This window comes from Euleptes europaea, chromosome 12 (assembly GCF_029931775.1).
Source record: "Euleptes europaea isolate rEulEur1 chromosome 12, rEulEur1.hap1, whole genome shotgun sequence".
NCBI classification, from domain to species: domain Eukaryota; kingdom Metazoa; phylum Chordata; class Lepidosauria; order Squamata; family Sphaerodactylidae; genus Euleptes; species Euleptes europaea.
In genome coordinates this window covers 64,978,457-65,004,392 of record NC_079323.1, presented here as the reverse complement: position 1 = coordinate 65,004,392, position 25,936 = coordinate 64,978,457, and the positions used below count along the sequence as shown (strand labels likewise).

Below are 25,936 nucleotides of genomic sequence, written 5' to 3'. Positions count from 1 at the left end.
ACTATTGGGAAACACTTGCTCATTCTGAAAGAAACATTGGCCGCCAGTTTGTTTCTGGGTACAATTCAACGTGCTGGTTCTTACTTTTAGAACCTGGCATGGCTTGGGATCAGGGTATCTTAAGAATCACTTGCCCTTGTATGAACCTTCCAGTCACTGAAGTGATTGACAGAGGCCATGCTCCATGTGCACCTGTCGGAAGTAAGATTAGTGCCTACCAGACACTTATATGGAACGGCCTCCCTGCATCCATTTGCCTGCTGCCTGTTCTTAGGCGGTTTATGCTAATTTAACACATTTATTTTCACAAAAAATTACTTTGAAATGTGAATGATGGCTAGCTCTGTTGCGTTTTATTCCTGATAATGCTGTTCCATGCCTGTGTTGTTGGTATTTCATTGTTCTTATCATTACAATCTGGGGCCCACAAAAAATTGGCAGAGGCAGGAACAATTTGGAGCCTGATATCTTCCCCTCAAGAGATTTTTTTTTTTTAAATAAGTTTTCAGGTGCTTGAGCAGGCTAATTTTCCTTCCTTTTCCCCCTTTACTATTTTCTGCATACCTAAGGTATATTCCAAATGTGAAGACACCCCTTCCCCGGACTGTTATGAATAATTGCCTTGTGTGGGTAAACTCCAGTTTAAATAAGGCCCTGTGCGACTGATTATAAAGTCTCCTAGCTGAGTGCTTTTGCCGGGCCACATTTAAATCAAGTCTAGATGCTATGTTCAGAAGAAGAGAGAAATGAAAAGTGTTGCTGCCTTCTGTGAGATAAATAGGTCCTCTGGGGAGAAGCTGCGACCTTGTAGTTATGTTTAAATCACTCGGTCTCTTGGATGACATTAAGGAGGGAACAACAGTTGCTTGTTTCACATTTTCTTTATTGACTGCCACTGACTGAGTTCTCAGATTGTGTGTCAAATATCAGTAGAACAGGTTGAGCTATGTTAGAATTACAGCAAGATTAAAGAAGATGGTGTGATACACGCAGGCCTGGAGGAGAGCTTGGAAGGGGTTTGAAGCCTCAGCACTGTGATGGACCCTGAGAGGGGGTCTGCAAAGACAACAGGAGCATGCTTGTCCTTGCATCAGTTGCCACTAAGAGAAGATGACACTGCGGTGGATGTAAAGATATACACTTTTTTAAAAAAAACTTTGCTGAAAAAACTTACAGCGCCCCCCCCCCAGACTTGTATATCATTATTTCTCCTTTTACCTAAAAGAGCTCGTGGCCCCTTCACTGCATACGCCATACTGCACTCTCCCTGGTTCTTTTTCTCAGTAATCAGCTTAGCTCTCGTTTGCTTCTGTGTCTGAATTGCTTTAGCAGAGAACAATTCTGTATGGTTGCTTTTGCAGCACCAAATTTAACAATTGATGCATTGAGAACTGATGCTGTCTACTACTTTGGGTTGGGCTAGTAAGATGTTCAAGACCCTTCCTCAGCAAGTTCATCAGCTCTGCAGTATGCTTCATTTTTCATGCCATCCTGACATCACAGTGTTTTAGGCTTAGAGCTTCCAAGTCCTCTAGATGCGCTCACCCAGCGTCTCATTCCATCCGAAAGAAAAATTAGAACAAAAAAAAAGAAAAAAAAAAGAAAAAAAAGAAACCCTTCTAGATATTCACTGATATCTATGTAATGGCTCTGTGAATGAGGCCCGTAAGAAGTGACAGCTTGGATGCTTCAGCAGCAGCAGGTTCAGCCTAGGAAGAAGGAGCTGAGGTTGGCTTCTCTTCACGGGATACAGGAATGGGTCTCTCACTGTGGCTAAGGTCAGTGTTGGACTGGACCTTGGGGGCAGCAAAGGTCAGCATGCCATCGGCAGACAGGGAACAGGAGATGGCCGACTGCTCCACACTGGAAGGGAGGCGGTACCTGCGGTGGAATTCACGGGAGATGTACCCATGGTCATCCTGAGAAGTGACAAGAAAACCAATGGTGTTAAAGGTGTGAAGTGTGTGGTATATGCTTGTGTCTCCAGAAGGCAATTAACAGGTGTAGAGCTAATTACGGTACCAAGCCAGAAGAATAGATCACGGAAGTGATTCAACATATTTTAACCCCTTTCTTAGGTACAGGGGATCCTGTACTTAAAACATACCTAAAAGATGCTTTCTCACCCTTTTTACTTAATAAACTTCACATTTCATGAACTCACAATAAAAATTATTTCCTTGTGGTCTTTCGGTTAGAACATTTTCCTACTGTTTAATCTGCCATCTAGTGGTTTCAATTCAACTTGTCCTATTCTTAACAGACGGGGTGAACAATTTCTGTGTTGCCTCTTTCTACGAAAACTTGAGCTGGGAGGACATCAAGGAGCCATAAGTAGTGGCCACCCTTCTAAAATATTTACTTTTTTTGCTGCATGATGGATCTAACCAGAAGAGTAGATGGATGCATGCATCCTAACAAATAATTGTTAGAAAATCACAGTTCAATAACGGCAGAGCATACAATAACATCTTTGGAGCCTGAAGGTGGTTTTAAATGTTTAAAGATGACTCCTTCCCTCTCTTCCCCATCATCCAGCCCATTAAATAGAAGGAATGAAAGGAATCCAAGAGAAGCAGACCATGCCGGCTCCCCTCCAATCAACATAACTGCCTTGCCATGGAAATGTCTTTGTTCTTTCAGTAATGGTTTTCACCATGCCTTTCCTCCCTCAAAGGAATTATCCTTCAGTTGTCCTTGTTAAGCAGTCACTTCTCTGAAGGATAAATTACGATAGGTCCAACACACATTGGGTCAGAAGTGTACAACTGGACTCGCTGTTAGGTGGATATCAGGGAACTCACTTTAAAATGGGCTTTTTCACTCAGCTCTGTGAGAGAGCACTCTGAGGGAGAAGGCGCTTCCGGTCTCTGTACCATCCCGCTTTTGCCTTTCTGCTGTCAAAAGTGGGGTGGAAGAGAAACTGGTAGCTCCTTCTCCTCCCTCACGGTGCTCCCTCACAGAGCCTAGCAAACAAGCATTTTTAAGGCAAGTTCTTCTGACATTTGTCTGACTGCGAGTCTAGTCACGCACCCTTGACCTGAGGTGTGTCAGGTGTATCATGTGGTTATACCTTAGTGTAAACATTCCAGTGCTCTTCAGAGTTAAAATCTCCACGGTATGATGTCTATTAATGGTAATGAAATGTCAAAGTTAATATTGAAGTCATTATAATATTTGAGTCGGATTCTCACTGGTGTTGAACAACATTTGCGGTTAATGTTTGCCACTAAATTTCTGTGTGCTAAGGTAACGTTTTAGGGGCTTCTTCCATTTGTCTTAAACAACCTCATTTTTATGCTATTGGGAAAAATATGGAACCCAGATTTTCCCACTCTACACAAAGTATGATTTGATGTGTTGGTTCTTCCAGACCTGAGGTCAAAATCAATATTTGTCAGTACCCTTTTTGTAGATCAATTGGCAGTATCACCATCCTTTCCTTTTTCCATTTGTGTAAAGTGTTGGATTTGTTTTACGATTCTAAATTCATTAATGCTTGTAACTGTCCTGTGAGATGTAATTATTCTTCTTGTTTTACAGATAGAGGACTAAGGCAGAATGACTTGCCAAAGGCCATTTCAGACTTGCCAAAGGCCATTTAAGATGAGAGATCTTAAATACAAGCTCCATATTCTACTCTGTGACACACAGATGTTTTCGCCCTGTTGGTATTACTGGTTTTTTTTTTTTTTTGGCATTCATAGACTTTCCACTTTCCGCTAAATTTCCAGTTTTCCCATGGTCTCATACCACTGTGTGGAGGGGCTGTGGCTCAGTGGTAGAGCATCTGCTTGGCATGCAGAAGGTCCCAGGTTCAATCCCTGGCATCTCCAGTTAAAGTGACTAGGCAAGTAGGTGATGTGAAAGACCTCCAGCTGAGATCCTGGAGAGTCGCTGTTGGTCTGAGTAGACAATACTGATTTTACTGGACCAAGGGTCTGATTCAGTATAAGGCAGCTTCATGTGTTTTATTTATTCTTCATATCCATACTAGTTTATAAAAGCCCAAGCTTCACAATTAATTTGAAGTGATTAAAGCACAGACCATTTCAGAGTTCATTCTTTCTATAATAGATCATTACTTAACAATGCCTACAGTCTGATGAATTCTATGGAGCACATGGTGGGCAAATAGTGATTTAAAAAGCTGAACATTGGGTTAGCATCATATCCCATGTTTGACCTTTCCCAGAGCAGATGCTCATTGAATACTCGGGGTCTAAATTTTCTTTACATCTAAATAATTTACTTTTCTCTTGGCACACCCACTTACCTGTCTCTCATTGTGTTTGCCATGGATTTCCACAAAGTCATCCATGACCTTCACACTCAAATCTTCGGGGGAGAAATGCTTTACATCCAAAAAGATTGTAAACTTGTCCCGGTCAGATCTCACCTGAAATGGAAATGGTGACAAACAAACAAAAACCACCCAAAAAGCATTAGAATTCAAGATATTGCCAAGATTTACTGATTTTTTAAAATGAAGTATCTCTTGTTATCTTTACTGTGTGTGTGTGTGTGTGTGTGTGTGTGTGCGTGCGTGCGTGTGTGTAAAGTGCTGTCAAGTCAAAGCTGACTTACGGTGATCCCAGCAATGGACTTGCAAGACAAGTAAGACGCAGAGGTGGTGTGCCATTGCCTTCCTCTGCAGAGTCTTCCTCCTTCCAAGTACTGACCCTGCTTAGCTTCCAAGATCTGGTGAGATTGGGCCATACCATGCTGCCTTCCCTCCCGTATTTATTGTATAGTCTCTGTTAAATTACTGCTAATGGCTAAAGGATCAAGACTTGATCTGAAGCCCAGTGAATTTACTAAAGTCATTGTACTAACTTCAGTAGTATGGATTATTTTTCAAAGGATTTTGGTGTAAAGTAGAACAGTATTCTGAGAACTACAAAATGTTTGACAAGAGTGAATCAGTTTACCCACATATATGCAAAGTGTGGCAGGCCCCAAGAGTCCTGGATGAGACTTAGTGCAAGAAGGAGAAAGAGATCATAGACCATTGAACCCGGCCCTGGCTTGAACACAAGGGTTACTTACTCCAGTGGGACAACACAGATTTAAATCTAATTTTTATGAATTAACAAGTTTGGAGAGTTGGATATGAGGCTGTCTTCCTATTTGTTTTTTTGGGGGGGTTTCTTATTAGCTGTTTGAAATGCATTGTGCGGCTTCTTCATTTCACTTAATTTCATTCAATTTAATTTCAGTACTATTATATCAAATGATTACAATTATAGTAAGTATCTTGTTCAGATTTATTCTACATTTATTTTATGTAGATGATTTCTTTGGCCCCAGCACCCTAAAGTAGATTTAGATCCTTTCAGGAATTGTGACTACTGTTGCCCTAGTGACTGTAAAAACCCACTCACAGTAACCTTGAGTTTTACAGCTGATTTTTAAAAGTTGCGACAGCTTTTTATTTGTTGAGTTCTTACTAGATTTCTGAAGTATATCTTTAAAATGTCTGCAAAAGATTTTTAAAAACCTCAAACATGACAGCATTTCAGATCAGAAGAACAAAATATTGTCTTTATAGGTAGCCTTCAGACTGTTGGTATAACAGTAACAACAAATTTATTTTTTAAAGCAGAATTTTTTGTCAGTGTGAATTCACTTCTTGCTACACACACATACACACACACACACAAACCTAGCTGAAAATGAATGTACTCATACAGCAATTTGTGTTCCCCTAATGATACAACATACACTCTTCACAACTACAGCATATCCTTAATCCCTTAATCTGTTCCTTTTTCTGAAGCAGCCATCACAAAATTCCTGAACGACATTAATTTTTTCCTGAACTGATCATGAGTCCCTTCTGGTTTCTGATTTATCTAACCCCATTCAGCAGCGCATTGAACTAATTGAATCATGGAAACACCGGGTGGCAGGAGACTCTTCAAATAACCCCATAAAAGAGCTTAAGGTATTAAAACCAAGAATTTTACCTCAGAAACGCCAGACTCCAGAACAGTGCGGAAGAGAGATTGCCTGTAGTAAGGGCTGATGGTAGAGGACAACAAAGGCAGCAGATCGTAGTCAAAAAGACCTTCTCCAAAAAACTGGTCGAACAAACGACTTGGAATTAAGGGACCAAGAGCTCGTTTGAACCAGGGGTGTTGAATGGTAATATCCATGATCTCTACTGCTGGAAGCTTGGAGGTGGAGAAAAGACCGTGCAGTCGCTTTGGTGACAGTGAGGTCTTTGTTGGACTGCACAGTGGAGATGTAGGAAACTTCCCTCTATATATACCACTTTCACAGAATGAAGGCATTAGTGGGATTTCTCTGGAAAGACATGATCTCATGTTGAAGGCCAATCTGGTCAGCAGAAATGTAGGGGCTGACCTGAGAGTGACAGTCTGGTTAGAATCAGTGCCAGATGCCTCTGAACACCAGCTGGCTGGGCTGCAACCTGCTGCAAAGTGGCTGCTACCTCCATACAGAGTTCAGAAACATCAGCCCTCACCTGGACAAGCAGTTTCAAAAGTCATTGCCATCACCAGAGAAATTTTCTAAAGATTGATATTTCCTAGCCTTCATTACCTACAAGTTTATTTGATCTTCCTGAAGCCAAGAGAGAAAAATTTCAGAATTCCTCTGAAATGTATTTTACAGAAGGTTAAGGATGTTTTAGTTCAGGAAAGCAGGATTACCAGCTCTGGACTCCCAGACAAAAATACCTGATGGGCCACCCTTCACCCCACTCTGATCTGTAGGATTGCCCACTTTGGACCCCCAGACATATACTTGCTGGGCCACCTTTGATCCACCCCAATCTAACCCAAATGTATGCCCAAAAATCACATTACTTGCCCAGCTGCATGGGCCCTCAGTATGACCACTGGGGTCACACTAGAATTTTGCCTCCCATGTCTCCCCTGATCTAGGGTTGCCAGGTCCCTCTTCGCCACTGGCGGGAGATTTTTGGGGCGGAGCCAGAAAAGGGCGGGGTTCGGGGAGGGACTTCAATGCCATAGAGTTCAATTGCCAAAGTGGCCATTTTTCTCCAGGTGATCTGATCTCTATCAGCTGGAGATCAGTTGAATTAGCAGGAGATCTCCTGCTACTACCTGGCAGTTGGCAACCCTACCCCGATCCCAGGCAGCCCTGAATGAAAAGAAACATCTCTTGTGTCAGGTCAGGAAGGCTGGTTTTGTGGTGTGTGTGGAAAGAAATAATAAAACATTCTATCTTGTGATGAATTTCTTTAAATTTTAGCTGAATGTCATGAAACTATTAGGGGGGGAGCATTGATCTGAACTGTATGTAATTTTAAAAGGTGGAATTAGTAGGGAAACATAGCTATTTTTGTCTGTGGGAAAAAACAGCCCAAAGAAAAATCATGAGTATTGTTATACAGCCAAGGCTGTGCTAGATGCAAGAAACCTATGTTGTCCACTCCAATTTTAAATCTACCACAACAGTTCTAAAACTACATGCTCTTCCTTATGCCTCCCAGAAGAGCCTTGGCGCATCCTAATTCAGGTTCTGGTTGTGTTGCAGATATTTGTTGGTAGCATAAAATTCTCTCATAGGCTTGTTAGCAACAGTCATTTACTGAGTTGAGCTAGATCTAACATAGGCTTGATATCATCTATATCTCAAAGCTGGTATAGGCAAAGTCAGGATTGCCAGATCCATGTTGGAAAATTCCTGAAGATTTGGGGGGTTGGAGCCCAGAGAAAGCAGGATTTGGAGAGGGGAGGTACCTCAGTGGGGTAATCATTTGTCATATTGAGAGATCTCCAGGCCCCTGGAGGCTGGCCACCCTAGGCAAAGCAGGTGTATAATAAACTTTGTACTACTTCAATAGGGACACATTTTCCTACTGTGCCTTATGATATGTCACAACTCAGATGCCAGGGCCTTCAGTCTGCCTGACTGCACCACAAGTAGCTTGTGTGGAACATAAGCACAGGATAAGAAAACTGCACAGTGAGATTCATGGTATTGACAGAGGAGAAAGAGTTCCTACCTGGAATTTTGTCTTCCTGGAATTTTGTTAGATTCAAGTACAGCAGCACCTACGTTTTTGAGAGTCAAAGCTTCCTTTCTCAGATTTCTTAGGAATTTGTCTGATTCTTTTTGTTATGATGCTTATCTTCCAAGGATGTGCCAAATTGTATGTCCCAGAGGAATATACCAGGTCTAGTCTGTGGTGTCCCTGCTTGGGAAACTGTGCTTCAGTGTTGTTATGGAATTATGAAGACCTTATACAACTTTTGAGACAGCTTATGATGCTGCACTGTTAAAAATATAATCTATTTCATTTGTTTTTTTCAATATTGTACACTGCGTTCCCCCATGTAGTCAGTCATTCCACGGTGGTTCAAAAGTATTTTACTAATCTCTCTATAACAATTCCTGCGGTATTAGAACAAAACACTACATTTGAGTCAGAACTAAATAAAAGTTGGTAGGAATCCAAATACATCGGTACATTTGAGAAGTCTCCTAGATCACAATGAAGCCCCCGTTTCCATTACAGAGATGCATTATATCAAGATCATAAATGTACACATGTGCCATCAAATTGCATCTGAATTATGGCAATCCCAGCAAGGGACTTTCAAGGCAAGTGAGAAGCTGACATGGTTTGCCATTGCCTTCCTCTGCAGTCTTCCTTGTTGGTCTCCCATGCAAGCACTGACCCTGCTTAGGTTTCCAAGATCTGACAAGATTGGGCTATTCCATGCTACCTTCTTTCCCAAGAGCATAAACCCTGTCTTATACCAGATCAGACCTCTGATCCATCCAGCTCAGCATTGTCTTCTCTAATAACTAATAACTCTGCAAGATCTCAGATAGAAAGAAGTATTTCCTAACATCTGCCACACAAGAGCCTTTAATTGAGGATGCCACAGATTGAATGTGGGACAGGCACTCTACCACTAACTGTGCAATCCTAAAAATAAAACAAAACTTTCCTAAAAGTAAGCTTGATTTAATAGAACTGAATAGGATTCTGCTGTCTAGCCACAACCTCCAAGTTTCAGGATGTTTTCACAAGAAACAATTATTTTCTTTTTATTCTTTAAAACTGTACTCTTCTTCTTTTCCAAGGAACTCATATATTAAGGCTACACTGACTTGTATTGTGCATACTGAATATTCACATTGTTTTACTCATATAACAAGAATTTGGATAAAGGTGACCTAGTAGAGTACTGGGTGCAGTTCTAGTCATTGTATATCAAAAAGGATACTGCAGAGCTGGAAAAAATACAGAAGGGCTGGAGCACCTTTTCTATAAAGAAAGGCTAAAGAGTCTGGGACTTTTCAGTCTATAAAAAAGTCAGTTAAAAGCAGATATGACAGCTCTTTATAAAATTATACATGTGGTAGACAGCCTGGCCAGAGAGAATGTTTTCTCCCTCTCCCATAAGACTGGAACTTGAGGGCATCCAATGAAGTGGATGAGCAATAGATTCAGTTCTGAAAAAAGGAATATTTCTTAATGAGTAATTAAATTGTGGAATTCACTGCCAGTTGATGTAATGATGGCCACGAGCATGTGTGGGTTTAAAAGGGGATTAGACAGATTCATGGAGCATAGGTCCATCAATTGCATTAGCCATAGTGACTAAACAGAACCTCTACATACAGAGGCAGTAAATCTCTGAATACCAGCGACAGGAAGCAACACCAGGGGAAGTCCTTGGCCTCTATGCCCTGTTTGTAGGTCCTCCAGGATAACAGTTTGCTGGACTAGACGGATCACTAGTTTTATACAGCAAAGCTCTTCTTAAGTTCTTGTTTGCCTGAAATCACACATCCATTGAAATATGCAGAAATGTGAAATATGACTGTTAATCAGCATCTTGCATGGCCATCAACTGATTCAATAATCAGATATTCATACATTTAGAACTACTGTTTTTCACATGTCCATGCTCACAATGGAAGAAGGGCTGAAATATGTCAAGTGGTGCATGGTAATTCTGCCTCTGCCTGTGCCAGTTTAAGCAAGACACTGAGAAGTTCTTTCCCATATAAAGGCTTCAGACAACCACTCTCCTGTTTAAAGCTTCTTATCTAATGCACAGTCTCATGGGCATAGAGAGTTTATTTATTCCAAAACACCACCTTGGAGACAAAAAGGTCTTAGTGCCCATTATCATCATGAAAAAATGACATTGAGGCTTAGTAGGACCACAGTCTAAACAGAACCCCATTATCATTTTAATTATGAGCTGGAAAAGACGCCCCCTTGTAGTCAAAGTAGTTTTTTTATTATCTTAGCCATTTCTGGTTTTTAATGTGTATAATAAAAAAAGACATCTTCAATCTGCATTATATTTTCAATAATCCTTACAATTTTGGTAGTTATTAAATCACAGAAATTAACCTCTATGTGATGAAAGAGAAATACAACTACACAAAGGTCATTTTTTTCATGGAGGTTTGCTGCGGTTTCACTGTTGTTTTGCCGCACTGCTAATTTTTTATTTTTCATGGCTGTTCCGGATTTGACCATAAAATTCGCAGCATCCCCACAGCATCTCAAACCTGTGTTGGTGCAATCTTTGTGTTTGCCCCGCCCTTTCTGTTGCAAATTTCCATGAAAAACTCCCTGGAGTCGGATATATTCTCCCCGCCCATGCAGGCAAATTTCTCCTCCCTCCCCGTGACTCGCCATGCACTCGAACGGTGATTGGACAACGGGAGTTTTGTGCTCCGACAAGTATCGCAGGCCACCATTCCACCTCCGCAAAAGTCTTCCGGCCGAAGATGTGTACATTTCCTCTTCATAGGAGTGCCGGGCGGTGCATAGCTGCTGCAGATCGCGCTCTTTGTTCTTCGGAGAGTGTCGTGGCTTTGCTAACTTAAGTGAGCCCGGTCATTCATTCTTGCGGGGGGGGGGTCTGTTTATGGGATTGCGCCCAGGGGACAGCCTCCCTCCAAGGCAGGATGGATCAGCATGCTGCGAAGGGAAGGGAGAGTGTTAAATCCGCATGGGGAGGACACACGAGGTCGAGACGGAGTTCCAACACAACTCGTTTATTGCAGTACAGAACAGAACTGAGAACAGTGAAAACCGGCCCCGCTTATATTTCCCCTAGTCGCTTGCGGCCACTCCCCCCGATCTGTGATAGGGGGGAACAACCCCCGGGTTGGCAATAGCGTGACCTGGCTTAGGGCCAATGGGGCGCTCTGGCTCAAGCCAATTGCGCGAGCAGGGCTTAGGAGCCTTTGCCAGGAACCCAAGCTCCTAGGTTTGCCCCTGCTTACTATCTTAACTATGTACATACATAACACCCCTCCCCCCTAAGTCCGAACACAACTAGCACACAAAGTCTTTGTGGCTTGGTCTTGTTCGTACCCGCTGCGACCTGTGCAGCGCTGGGGCCGGCTCTGGTGATACGGCAACAGCAGCTGGTGTGGCGGTCGGCTCGGGCGCACTCGCGGCGGGAAAGGCTGTGTCTGGCGGTTCCTCTGAGGGGCCAGCTTGCGGTCGCTCCTCGTCCCGTGCAATCTCCTCAAATGCTTCTTGCTCCGGATCTCTGGAGAGCGCGGGGGCTTCCAATGCGGTCGCGAGGTCGGGTGCATCAGCCAGGTGGTGGCGCAGCTGGTCGATGTGCTGCCTTAAGACCCGACCCTCAGGGGTAGCGACCCGGTAGGAGACCGGGCCGGTGGCCTCTTGCACGGTGGCAGGAATCCAGGCTGGCCCTGCCCCATAGTTGCGGGCGTAAACCGGGTCGTCCTGCTCGACAACCCATGGGGTGGCGGTCGAGTCCCTGTGGATTGGGAGTTCTGGAGCCAAGTCTGGGTGCAGCCGGTCGAGTGCAGTCTTGGGCCAGCGTACCATGAGGAGCTCGGCGGGGCTCTTGCCGGTAGCGGAGTTGGGGGTGGTGTGTTGATCCAGGAGAAAGTTTGCCAACTTCGCGTCCCAGTCACCCAGATGATGCTGCCCAATGCATCCTTGGTTGTGCACACCATGCGGAGCATGCGGGGGGACAGAATCTGCGGAGTCTGCCGGTCAGGAACGAAGAGGCCCAGGAGCGGCTTGTGGTCGGAGACGATCTCGAAGGGCCGCCCGTAAACGAAGTCGTGAAACTTCTTCATGCTGGCCATGACAGCAAGGGCCTCCCGGTCGATCTGGGCGTAGTTCCGCTTCGCCACTGAGAGGGACCTAGAGTAGAAGGCAATGGGCGCCTCCCGACCGTCCGGCATCCGGTGGTTGAGAACTGCTCCGACGCCATAGGGCGAGGCATCGCAGGTCAAGACCACTGGAAGACGCTCATCGAAGTGGACGAGCAGGCTTGAAGACAAGAGAAGACCCTTGGCGGCATCGAACACCCACTGCTGCAGCGAACCCCAGGACCAAGGGGTGGACTTGTCCAGCAGGCGGTGCAGAGGCTCTGCTGCCGACGCCTTGTTGGGGAGAAAGGCGTGGTAGAAGTTAAGGAGCCCTAGGAACAACTGGAGCTCCTCCTTGCAACAGGGAGGCGGGGTGCTATGGATGGCCTTGATCTTGTTGGGAGTGGGGTGGATACCGTCAGCGTCTATCAAGTATCCCAGGAACTCTATCTGAGGCAGGTTCAGCTGGCATTTCTCCCGCTTCACCATGAGGCTGGCATCCCGGAAACAGCGGAGCACCCAGCGGACGCACTCCAGGAGCTCTTCTTCGGAGCCGGCGGCAACCAGGACGTCGTCGAAGTATGGCACGACGCCTGGCAAGCACTTGAGGAGTTCTTCCATAAGGTTTTGGAAGATACCCGGGGCCGTGCTAATCCCGAACTGCAGGCGAGTCACCCGGAAGGCACCCCGGTGGGTGACGATCGTCTGCGCCTCGGCCGACTCAGAGTCCACAGGCAGCTGCTGGTACACCTGGGCCAGGTCCAGCTTCGCAAAAACTCGGCCCCCAGCGAGGGAAACCAGGAGATGACTGACGACCGGAACAGGGTATGTGTGGCTCTGTAGCACTTTGTTCACGGTGTGGACGTCCCCGTTGGCCTTCAACGGCGTCACTATCGGAGTCTCCCACTTGGCATTTGGCACCGGCACCAGGACTCCCTGGGCGATGAGATGGTCAAGCCCTGAGTGCGAAGGGAACCCGGAGTGGCTTGAGGTGGATGGGGGTGGCGGCGGGGTCGACGCGCAGGCGAACAGGCGGCCCCTTGCAGCAGCCGAGTGGGCCCTTCCAGACGTCCTCGAACCAGATGGAGTCGAGGGCGGACTGGGAGATTTGGTGAATGCCCCCAATGTGGAGTCCAAGGGCCTGGAACCACTCAAGGCCCAGGAGGCTGGCGCAGGGCCCATCGACCACGACGAGGTGGAGGCGGCTGGAGCAATGCTTAAACTGGACGTTCACGTAAGCGACGCCCCGGACGGGCACCCGACGACACTGGTAGTCGGAGATGAGGACGCCGGTGGGTTGCAGCTTGGGCAAGGCGGCGCGGTGCCCCAGGGCACGGAACGTGTCCCAAGAAACCATGGAGAGGGCTGAGCCCGAGTCGACCTCCATGTCGCAGGGGGCACCCTTGATTCGCACGGAGATGGATACTTTCTCCACACCGTGGACCCGGTGCACGTGGATGCTGTGCAGCTTGGAGTAGTAGGTGGGGAGCTCATCGTTGGCCATGTCGTGGATGGGTCAACCAATGCCATCTTTCCTGGCCAGGCCCGCCGGCCGGCTCTTCTTAGTGGAGCGGCAAACCTTCACGATGTGGCCAACCCACCCGCAGGTCTGTCAGTCGGTGTCGCGAAAACAGCAGGAACGGCGATCATGCTGGTCGCAGCAGCTGGCGCACGGGCGAGCCACAGGTCCCTGCGACCGGCGTGGTCTGGCAGACATCTTGCGGGTGTCCACGTCGCAGTCCTCCTCGCTGGCGCTCTCGTGAGTGGACGCCGGTGGCGGTGGTGGAGGTACAGCGCTCCGGCAGCTCCCCCGGTCGGACCTGACAGTGGCCTCAGCAGCGGTGGCCTCCTTGACGGCTGCCGCGATGGTGACGTCCTTCCGTGCAATGAGACGGCGGTGCACCTTCTTGCTCTGGGGCAGACCAAACCATTGTAGAATACTGCCTGCTTTGTTCCCATGAAAAATCAAAGCTACTTCGGGATTGACGGGGACAATCCGCAGCCATGAAAAAAAATTTAAATCCTTTTTTTTTTTTTGCTTCACAGCAAGAGAGCAGCAAAATTGTCCGTGAAAAGTTGGCCAATATGTTCCCTGAAAACCAACAGACTCCTTCCGTGGTTGTTTCTCTGGTCTTCAATGGAGGGCACATTTACACATAAACACAGGACATTTCCCTGTGAAACTGAATGTGGAAACAAATCTTTAGTTTATATATTTCTAGGAAACCAAATGATCTTATTTCTAATCTAGCTGTGCCTTGAAGCCCACTGTGAAGGGCTCAGAATGATATCATTTTGCCATTACATAATATCTAACTTAAATCTCACTGCTTTCCATGGGACTTAGACACAGCAGATAACTTGATATGTATTGAGGCCATTAGGGTTCCCATTTGTCTGCTTATGGCAAGAGACCTCCAGGTGATTGCTGCTGTTGTCTGCCTGTGCTCAGCTGGTTGGCTGACGGAAAATTGCTGGCCAAATGACAGGGGGGGTGATCATCATCCTCGTGCAATGATGCAACTTTTGGCACGACCCAGAAGAAATGGTGTCGGGCTGGGGTCAACGCTCTAGCACTCTGTTGAAACTCTATTGAAAAACCCTATTGAAAACTATTGAAAAACTCTATTGAAACCATAGTGCTGTGGGATGAGTGCTAGAGAATTGCACCTAGTACAATGCCATTGCTTCCAAGTCATGCCAGAAGTTGTGTCATCATGCAGGGACAATAATCATGCCCCCCTTGATAAGCTCCCATCTCCCCCCATCACCCCCCCCCAGTTGCCACGCCATGCTTGGCAACCCTAGTGGCCATTTATGGAATTAGAATCAGAATCAGATAACCCTTATTGGCACAATATTGATGGTCACAAGGTCAGAGACAGCCAGGTAGTACATATCTAGATTAAAATTAAGTTTGAATCTTAACCTTAATAGCTTCTGCCAAAAAACTCCACCATCTTCACCGTAACATCAGTTGAAATATCATTCAGCAAGAATTGACATGTGGTAGTTCTGTAAGAGGCCATCCGTTTGCTGATTAATTTTTTGCGGGGTTCGTCATGTAAACGACAATCTAAGATAATGTGTGGTAAGGAGTCTGGCTGGCCCGTTCCACATGGACATACCCTCTTGTTGAAGGGAGTCTTAGTAAATCTCCCATATAAAAGCTTAGATGGAAAGGAATTGAGTCGTGCTAGCATAAATGCTGTGCCGGCGGTGCCCGCAGTCCTCAGACGTGCGGGGGGTATCTAGCCCCTTTCGGAGCAGGCAACAAAGATTCTGCTATCTCCCAAGGTCAGTATTCAGAGGCTTCATCAAATAGGCAGGAGTCAACGGCCGGAAAGATCAATCATAGCAGTAGCAAGAAGGCAGGGAAATTGCACGGTTGCTTCCGCAAAGTGAAAGCGTGCCTGCACTGCCTTTATCAGTCAGTGCACTTCCAAGCTAGGCTTCATCCTGCAACGACTCAGCACCAGTTCTCTGTCTGCTTAGGCTTTCCAGGCGAGCACTCCTTCGCCTACCCTGCAAAACTATACGCTGGCGAGTCCTGATATCCCTGTCAGGTTCAGGTGAGCTTGGAGGGCTGCCATTCTCAGCTTCCACTGCAGGAGTTGGGGGACGAGTAGCTTCTGTCTGCCTTTGTTCCATCTCTCTGCCTAGCTGTGGTTCCTGCTGAGTTGTTTCAGGCTCCTGTTCTACTGACTGCAATGGAGGTACTGAAGGCCCAGAGGCAACCTGTTCCTCCACTTCAGCTTCAGAGTCCTCCGGGTCCTCAGCTCCGAAGGCAGGGCCCATGACAAATGCTCTTCATTGAAGAGGTTCCTCAAGTGTACTAAAATATTGCTGCATCTTTCCAGGCAACCATTTATGGCTGATAACCTTCAATGGACCCAATTGTCGTATCATCTGGAAATTCTCCATTGACTTCAGTTGAGAGACTGGGAGGCTGCTCCCACAATGACTTAAGAAGCCAAAACAAATTAACATAATAATGAAATAGCCTGACATAAATCCTTCCTTGTCAAGTGGTGAATCCTCCCCAGTTACAATTAAATAACATTTAGACTGTACACCTGCAGGGCAGGTACCTCACCTTTTTATCTGTCTGTTGGTTTATCTTTTTTTATCCTGTCATTTCTCCCAAGAAACTCAAGATACCTCCCTTCCTCCATTTATCCCCCCAACAACCTTTGATGTTAAACTGGGAGAGTGACTAGATAAAACACCCAGTGAGTTTCATGGTCAAAAATGTAATAGGATCTGCTCGCCTGGTTTTACAGTCTAACCACACTAACCACACTAGCTGGGACACACTATAGAAGCAGGCAAAGTATGTTTTTATGTGTATATATAAACATGCACCCACATACTATCTGGATTGCTTGACTTGCACCCTTGACTCATAGGCATAAAGCCATTTGCAATAAAACCAATTATAAATAAATCCATTATCAATTGTGAGACGTTAACAGAGAAGTTACTTAAGCCCCTGGGCCGGATTGGTTTTACTGTCTTCCAGCTCACATATTACTTTATGAGTCGTTTTTAAGCATCTAAGCCTGAATGCCAACATTGTCTTGCTTCCAGGCCTTCGGCATTGTATAATTGTCCCTTCCTGTCACTCTTTCTACCATGTTTAAAATTGGTGGAGTTCATTTCATTGCACAGTTTTCTGCCTTAGTTTGGAACAGGTCTTCCATCTCAGCTGTATGTAGGAAAAGCTAAATATCAGCTGTCTTTATACAAAGGCAAATATTTATTTTATCTAAAGAATTTATATAATGTCAACAGTCTGCCTGGGTGCAGCCAGAGAGGCTTAAAAAGTTACTAGCAATCCCATTTTTCCACCTCAGAGCCCATGTCCTGAACACCGAACAAATCCCATCAGTGCTTGGGGCGTATAATATCATTGTTGTCAGATCAATGGTGAATGTACGTGGTGTTAATCCCTGGCACTTATTCAACCAAGCTCAGCAAGTTTCTGCAGCACAATACACTCCGTGTCTTCATCAATGGAATCATATGGAGAGTGACATGCTCAGCACCTCAGTCCACAAACCTTAACACGACAGTGGGAATGGGAGACAGCAAGAGCCAAGAACTTATAAAAAGTGTTGTTAATGGGGGTTATGGACTTCCTTCTGCGAGAATAAGGCCTAGTGGGCCAAAATTAAGCACTTTATAGCCCTATGGGTTTCATGGTAGGGGCTGTGGCTTAGTGTCAGAGCTCATGCTTTGCATGCAGAAGGTTCCATGTTCAGACTCTGGCATCACCAATTCAAAGGTCTTGGGGAAAACCTTTTTTCCACACACTGGAGATCCACTTCCAGGCAGAACAGACAGGGCTGAGCTAGCTGGACAGTGATTTGATTCACTATAAGGCCAACACCTTTCCTCTGCCCACCGAGTGTTTTTAAAAAGTGGGCAGGGCTAGATGGGGCTTCTGATTGGCCTCTGGAGATCTGACTGGCTGCACAGATTTTTAAAAACATTGCTTTGGCAGCACCTGCCCCCACAGCACAAGGATCTTCACTGTGTGACTGCAGGTAAGCTGACTGAAGGTAATGTTTTAAAACAATATGTCATTTTAAAAGGCATTCTGTTAAAGAAAACTTCTGCCTGAAATGTTGAGTTGCAATTAGAGTTATGCATAGCCTCATTCCTTGACTTTTTGTGGCTTGGTCCACCTCCTGCGGCAGCTATATTGTGCTTGGCTCAGCCTCCTCTGGCAGCCATTTAGTGGTTGCACCCAAAGGTGCCTGCAGACTCAAAAAGGTTGGGGACACCATGGCAGAAAGTTAATCACATTATTACATTTCTGCCATTGAAACCTAAGACTGAAGTGATTATCTTTGCCTGGATCGTGTCCACATTTAAGCAATGCAAAATCTTTTGGTGGACCAACTTCTGTTGGTAAGAAATTGTTGGGATTCTTGTGCAATGTTTGTTTTCTTGAAGCCCCACATGAGGGCTTCATGGATCAAGATGTACATCATCATCATCATCTTCATCAAGTTAGTAACAGTTGTTATTTAGCTTGAAAAATAGGAACAAAGAGATGACAACAGGGAATTGTGTCATGTATAAACAATAATAAGTGAATGCTGTATGTGTATACACAGTAGGCCCTAGGAAATAAAGATCCCATTATAGAGAAGAATCAGGGGGCTACAATTCCCCTGTCCTCATCACTACTCACCTCCTAAGTTGCTGGGGCCTGTAGGGGGGATAGAATGACTCTATGGGGGATTTTATAGGATCGGAATTCAGAACATGATGGAAAAGAAACTGTACATTCTACTGTACTAGGGCTGCCATCTCCCCATTGGGGCAGAAGATCTGCAGCTCTTGTTTCCTCCACTGCTCTGAGCAGCAGCAGGGGAACAATAAACAAAACATTCACTGTTGGGCTGCTGGCATGACATCACTTCTGAGGTAAACCTGGAAATGATATTACACCTCTCTACTAATCAACAGAAATTCTATGGTTTTCCCACAGAGTTTCCAGTGATTCCTAAAGATGTGTGATGTCACTTCCAGGTTTTCCCCGGAAGTCATGTCACACTGTCAGTGATGACCCCCCCCCCCATTCCCACCCCTCCTGGACTCCAGCTGGTTGCCTAGCCCATACCATATGTGTCATGGGTCAGCCTGGTGAAGCTTCTGCTAGGCTTACTCGGGAGAAGAAGATCTGGAAACTTCTGCGAGTGATAGGGAGGAACCACAGCAGGCAGAGCTGGTGCAGACAAATGACTGTGTCCCATGCCTACAACCACCCAGGGCAGAGGACTCACCTGGGCCCAGCAGCAGTCCCCTACCACCGCTGCAGCAGCAATGCCAAAGGTGCAGAACCCTCCTCCTCCAGTGTAGGAGAAGTGCTAGATTACAAGCACTTCAGAGAGCCCTGCCAGCTGACGGTGATGAGGATGCTGGGTCCTTTTAGGCTTATTTAAACAAACGTTAGCAGCAAGGCTGACGTGGGAACAACTTGTGTTTTCACTCCATGCTATCTGTGAGTTACCTACTTAGAAACCTTTGTGTATCTTTGACTTTGGACTGGACTTTGACGATTCTCTTGCACTCCTTTACCTGTTTCTGACCCTCAGCTTACTTTTGAACTTGGATCGGACTTGGACCATGCTCTTGTATTATGTTTTGGCTATCTGTACCTGGACTCTCAATATCTTGGCTTTGAACTTGGACTGCTCCTGACTACACTTCTCTGCCTCTGGCCCCAGGACCTGACACTTTGTTCCCACCAATGGATGCTTACATGCCACTAACAGAATGAAGGCAGATGCCTATGCAGCCAGCCTAGTTGCTCAGAACCAGGCCCTGCAGGACCAAGTGACCCAGCTTTCAAGTGCATTGACTCAAATCTTGCTGCAGCAGCAGCAGGCCATCATTGTAGGTCCAGCTCCACCTGCACCTCCCAGGAAATGCCCAATAAGCAAGGCTGAGGATTTTCCAGTGCTCCTGGCTCAGAGCCAGCTGTATATTGAGCTCAGGGCCTGTGACTTCCCTGATGACCAGACTAAAGTCTGTTTCATCATCAGCCTTTTAAAGGAACAGGCGGCCAAATGGGCTACTCCCTTGTTAATAGCCCAGTCTCCATTGCTGAATAACTCCGCAGGGTTCCTGAGCCACATCAAAGCCATTTTTTCAAACCCCCCAAAAGTGGAGGATGCCAACAGGCATATTCGATGCCTGAAGCAGGGCAAAGGAACGGTGGCCCTGTACACTTGTTACTAGCTGAGGACCTAGAGTGGAACGAGGCTGCCCTCCTGGACCAGTACCAAAGGGGCTTTCAGACAAAGTCCTAGATAAGTTGGCATGTGTAGACTACCCTGTTACCCTTCAAACCCTCATCTCATTGTGCCTCTGCATTGACAGGTGACTGGAAGCCCGGAAACAGGTACATGGTGAAGGGCACCAACAGCCTAGCTCCTGGGAAACTGGGCCTCGCAGGTTCAATGCTCTGGCCCCAACCCTGGTGGTTGCAGAACCCTGTGAGCCAATGCAAATGGAGCTGCCCGACCCCACCTAATGGCCGTGGAGAAAAACAGATGGTGCACACATAACCTGCGCTTGTATTGTGGGACCCCCAGACATTATGCACAACAAAGCTCAGGAAAAAAACGGTCTCAGCCACCAGCAGGAAACAGCCAGCCCCAAGTCAGTACAGGCCACGCAACTTGAGGCACGAAACCAAATCCTGTGGCTGCAATGATTCCATTGCAGGGCAGCTCCTGGTCCCAGTAAAAATCATCCTGCCTACTGGGCATCAGGTTTGGGTTGATGCCATGATTGACGCTGGGGATTTGTGCTGCTTCATGGATGAGACCTTTGCAGCACAACACCATGTCCCGCTGCAGGCCAAAGCAACCCCAACGCCGGTGGAGGCTATTGATGGACGTCTCCTTTTGTAGGGACCAGTGACCCTGGAGACACAGATAATCACCCCGCAGGTGCAGCACCACCTGGAACAACTGTGCTTTGATGTGGTCCAGATGCCTCAGTTCCCCGTCATGCTGGGTGTGTCCTGGTTAACCCTCCATGATCTCGTTATCTGGTGGAGGCATTGTGAAGTGCAGTTCCAAACTCCTTGCTCCCATCCAACACCTGAATCAGTCCTAGGAACAGTCCCTCATCCAGAACCATCTTGTCCACCCATGCTATACATAAACTTTGTGGACGTGTTCAAAGAAAAAAGGGCTGATTAGGTATCCCCGCACTGGCCTTACAATTGTGCCATTAACCTGATCTCTGGGGCGCCTTTACCGGTGGGACACCTATACTTCTTGTTGGAACCAGAGCGCAAGGCTCTCCGAGAATTCCTGGATAAAAACTTAGAACGGCGATTCATTCGGCCATCCACCTCACCCACCTCTGCTCCAGTCCTGTTCATGAAAAAGAAGAGTGGGGAAATGAGACTCTGCAGTGACTACAGGCCTTTAAATAAAATCATGATGCAAGACTGATATCCATTGCCATTGATCCCCGAACTCCTAGAACAGGTACAAGGGACCACTCTGTACACCAAACTGGACTTATGTGGGGTCTACAACCTGGTGTGCATCCAGAGTGGGGATGAATGGAAGACGGCATTCAGCATATGGTATGGGCCGTTCGAATATCTGGTCATGCCTTTCAGACTAATGCACCAGCGGTGTTCCAACAACTAATGAACGACATTTTCTGAGACCTGCTGGACAAGTATGTCATCATATATCTTGACCGCATCTTGGTTTATTCCAGGGACCCCACCGGGCACCAAGAACATGTGTGCATGGTGTTGCAGCATCTCTAACAACATGGGCTGCACGCCAAGCTAGAAAAATGTGCATTCCATCTACCATCCGTAGAGTTCCTGGGTCACATCATGTCACCCCAAGGTATCTAGATGGACCCCCGCAAACTCAATGCAATACAGACCTGACAAGCTCCACGAAATTGGAAGGACATGCAGTGGTTTTTAGGGTTTGCGAACCATTACCAACTATTTATCTCAGGTTTCACAACCCTTTCTGTGCCCCTTACACATTTGTTACGACCACGGGAGCCATTCCAGTGGACTCCAGAGGCCCAGCTGGCTTTCCAACACCTGAAAGATCAGCTTGCCTCTCAGCCCATTCTCCAATACCCAGACCCAAGGCAGCCATTCATAGTGGAGACTGATGCCTCCAGTACTGCACTAAGATCTATTCTGTTCCAGCAGAGAGACCTCAATGACGTACCACACCCTTGCACCTACTACTCCTGTCAATTCACTCCCGTAGAGCAGAATCACACCATCTGTGAGCGAGAGCTGCTAGCAATCAAGACAGCATTTGAAGTCTGGCGGCATCATCTGGAGGGTGCTCTTTACCCAGTACAAGTACAAACAGACCACCAAAATCTGGAACACTTACAGACAGTGAAAAGACTAAACAAAGACAGATTCAGTGGCCTCTGTTCTTCTCCCGACTTCTTTAAGATCCAGCACATTCCCAGTACTCAGAACAAACTGGCCGATGCCCTATCTCGAAAACCGGAATACGCTAGACCCGCAGGAGACGACCAGCCATTGGCAACAATCTTGCCACCAGAATCATTTTCTGCAACAATGCCTACCGCCTTGCTACAGGATTGAATTCAGTTCCACCATGAGCGAGAGCCCTTTGTGCAAAAACAGCGCCAAGCACTCCAGACGGCCACGCCAGGAATAGAGACAGGGTTTACCCTACAACAAAGGATGTTACAGCACTACGGTCACATCTACGTGCCTCCAGGGGAATTACGAGGGGAAATTCTCTGGTTGACCCACGATGCCAAACCCACAGGTCATTTTGGCCGGTACAAGACCCTTCATTTGTTGACCCAAGAATTCTGGTGGCCCCGGATCCAGCCAGACATACTAAATACATGCAGTCATGTGACATGTGTTGCCGAGCCAAAGATCAACCAGGGAAACCCACTGGGCTGCTACAGCACTACCCACTCCGGAGGGGCCCTGGCAGGCGGTCTTCCTTGGACTATATGACGGGCCTGCCAAGCTCGCAGGGGCACACCTGCGTTTTAGTGACCTATTTACAAAGATGGCCCACTTCATTCCCTGCACTGGTCTCCCCTCGGCTTGCAAACTGGCCTGCTTATACCTCCAACATGTCTTTCAGCTACATGGCATGCCCGTGCACAAAATTTTCAACCAAGGGGTCTCATTTCTGGCAGCCATTACACTTCCTACTAGGAACCCAAGTACACCTTTCCTCTGCACACCACCCCCAGTCTGATGGTCAAATAGAACAGACCAACGCCACACTTGAAGTATACCTCCGATCAACAGGAAGATTGGGCTGCATTGTTACCCCTGACAGAATTCGCATATAATAACACTGTTCATGTGTCCACCCAGCAGACACCATTCCTGGCCAACTATGAAATTCACCCCCGGTTCTTTTCGACTACGATGCCAACCTCACCCATACCTGCAGCCAACAAATTTGTTCAGGAACTCGTCACTGCACCTCATTCTCCGGGAACAAACTGAGCAGGCCAAGTGGGTGTTCAAGGCTGCCACTGATCGAAAGTGCAGGCCTGGTGAGAACCTACAGGTAGGGGACCAGGTATGGCTCTTCACTCGCCACCTTTGGAGCCATCGACCATCCTGAAAGCTCGACAATCGATTTGTTGGCCCGTTCCACATCACAGAGCAGGTCAATCCTGTTGCATATTGGCTGCTCCTGCCCTCCACAATGCACGTTCGTCCAGTGTTCCACTGTTCTCTCCTGACTCCTGTGGCCCCTCCGCATCCCTTATGGCCCTCGGTACCAACACCAGGTCCGATTGTCGTTGATGGACAAGAGGAGTATGCAAGCACTTCAGAGAGCCCTGCCAGCTGACGGTGATGAGGATGCTGGGTCCTTTTAGGCTTATTTAAACAAACGTTAGCAGCAAGGCTGATGTGGGAACAACTTGTGTTTGCCCTCCATGCTACCCGTGAGTTACCTGCTTAGAAACCTTTGTATATCTTTGACTTTGGACTGGAATTTGAGGATTCTCTTGCACTTCGTTTTTGGTTTCTGACCCTCGGCTTACCTTTGAACTTGGATTGGACTTGGACCACACTATTGTATTACATTTTGGCTCTCTGTACCTGGACTCTCTCAATACCTCAGTTTTGAACTTGGACTGCTCTTAACTATGTTCCTCTGCCTCTGGCCCCGGGACCTGACAATATGATTGAACAAAGTAATATGTTCTTATGTTACAAGGATTCCTTCCTATCATTTATTTGCTAACCCAGTAATGCTTAAACCTGATCCAAGAAGTATCAAGACTTTATACTCCTATGATTATCTCTAATGGACAAATAAATAATTGGGAAGAATTCAGAACAGGCTACCAAAGAGTAGGCTGGTTAACCTATTCTCAAACGGTGTCCAGACTTAACAAAAGACTGTATGGAGGCTGTATGGAGGCAAGCTTAGAGACTTAACAGAATTTGAACAATTAATCAAAAAAGATACTGATCACCTGTTGGGAAAAATTTATAAACTTTTACTAAAGTATGATACAGAGATGGAACAAATCAAACCGTGTATGATAAAATGAATGCAAAATTTTGGTCAAGAAATCAAGTTAAAAGACTGGAAAGACTGGTGGTTGAAAATTCACTGCTAGCCAGAGCCTAAGAGAAAATTGGTACAAAATGTTTTACCACTGGTATATTACACCCAAAGATATTAGCAAAATAAGTAAAAATACAGATGGAAGATGTTGGAAATGTAAGGAAGTCCAAGGAACTTTCTTCCATTGTTGGTGGTCCTGTATAAAAATAAGAAAATTTTGGATTGAGATACACCAGGAGCTACAAAAAATATTAAAGAGGAACTTTTTGCTGGACCCAAAAACTCCGCTTTTAGGATTTTTACCACCAGAGATTGAGAAAAACAAATCAGAAATGTTCAGATATATGATTACTGCAGCAAGAATGGTCCTCAAAGCTGGAAACAAGAAAATATTCCAACACTCAGTAATTGGCTAGATAAACTTGCAGAGTATGTAGTGTTGGCCAAGCTGATGAACATTGTTAACAAAAAACCGAGAGAAGATTTTACAAAGAACTGGAAACTATATCATGAATACATTGCTAAATAATCCAACTAAGTAGAAAGCCATAATCCGAGATGACAACTATATATGAAAGAATTTCATCATCTTTAAATCTGCTTTTTAAATTCCATATATGCTAACTTTTGATATCAGCAAATATATAGATACATATATAGCAGGTCAATGGAGTTTTAACCAACCAATATTATGTTGTATAAGCACTTAATAGTTTCATAACAGTTTAGGTTAGAAAGATTATAAACCCATTCCAGTTATTCACAAACAGTAACTTGTCCTAGAGATGTATCGACAGGCAGAATTATTATGTTGTGTAGCATGTTTGCCTTTTGTTGTATGTTGTTGTATGTTTTATAATATGTTAAAAAAAATAATTTTTTTAAAAAAACTTTATACTCCTAAGAAAATACAAGTGCATCAAATTCTTGAGCAAGTATTTCCTAAAATTGTTCTAAAAGGATGAAAATTCTAAAAAGGAGATAGAGTTGCAGAACAACATGTACACAAAAGGTTCTAAGATGCTCTCCTTGTTTCACCCAACAAGAATAGCTCTTGTACAGCTGTCATCTGCTGCAAATGTTATTGCAGTATCTTTGACATGGCTGCTTTTAAACACAGAATCACAGACTTCACAAGGCAAAGCCATCCTCTTTATTATCTCCATAAAGTACAGTTCAGACAAATTTTCCAGTGTGCACATAGCATTGCACAAGCAATGAGAAATCTTGAGCTAAAATCACAACATGCTCCACATCCATTTAGCAATATCTTCCCATGGATTATGAATTGGAAGGGCCAGCTTTCTCTTCTGTGAAACTGTCATAACTAAACATCTCATACGGTGAGGAGATCTGTGTTCTAACCTTTTTTTTTGTCTAGACTGGATTTTTCTAAGTCATCCTTATGTCATGTTTTATAAGCCTCCATCTTAGTAGATTATAAATGGTGGTAGATACAAACAATAATTATATGCACAAAAGATAAGAAATGTAAATTGTGCTTTCTGTATTACAGCATATCATTAACCGCCCTCGTGCAGGACTAGCATGCTTTATCTCCACTTCTTTAAGCATAAGCTCAATTGACCTTCTTTTGGCTGAAGAGTTGGTGCTAGCAGTTAGAGTAAATCTGACTTTTTCTTCACTTCTTTTATTTTCTGTTTATATTCCTCCTGCTAGATCAAGTAATACTGCACGAAACTGGGCCCGTCTGGGAG

The 25,936-nt window shown here is 45.6% G+C and overlaps 1 protein-coding gene across 1 annotated transcript; it reads right to left on the bottom strand.

The window, feature by feature from the left end:
• Positions 1 to 1,564: 1,564 nt before the first annotated feature.
• On the bottom strand, positions 1,565 to 6,267 carry CRYAA (crystallin alpha A). Its single transcript, XM_056858491.1, has 3 exons — positions 5,970 to 6,267; positions 4,277 to 4,399; positions 1,565 to 1,919 (listed from the first exon to the last, which is right to left on the bottom strand). The coding sequence occupies exons 1-3, from the start codon at positions 6,156 to 6,158 to the stop codon at positions 1,710 to 1,712; spliced, it is 522 nt and encodes a 173-aa protein (XP_056714469.1). The 5' UTR covers positions 6,159 to 6,267; the 3' UTR covers positions 1,565 to 1,709.
• Positions 6,268 to 25,936: the final 19,669 nt, after the last annotated feature.

What these genes read in the sequence shown, in the direction of transcription:
- CRYAA (XM_056858491.1), bottom strand. Translation starts at nt 6,158, where the DNA reads ATGGATATTACCATTCAACACCCCTGGTTCAAACGAGCTCTTGGTCCC. An exon ending in TGGAGTCTGGCGTTTCTGAG is followed by an intron (nt 4,400 to 5,969) that starts GTAAAATTCTTG and finishes TTTCCATTTCAG; the next exon opens with GTGAGATCTGACCGGGACAA. An exon ending in GCAAACACAATGAGAGACAG is followed by an intron (nt 1,920 to 4,276) that starts GTAAGTGGGTGT and finishes GTCACTTCTCAG; the next exon opens with GATGACCATGGGTACATCTC.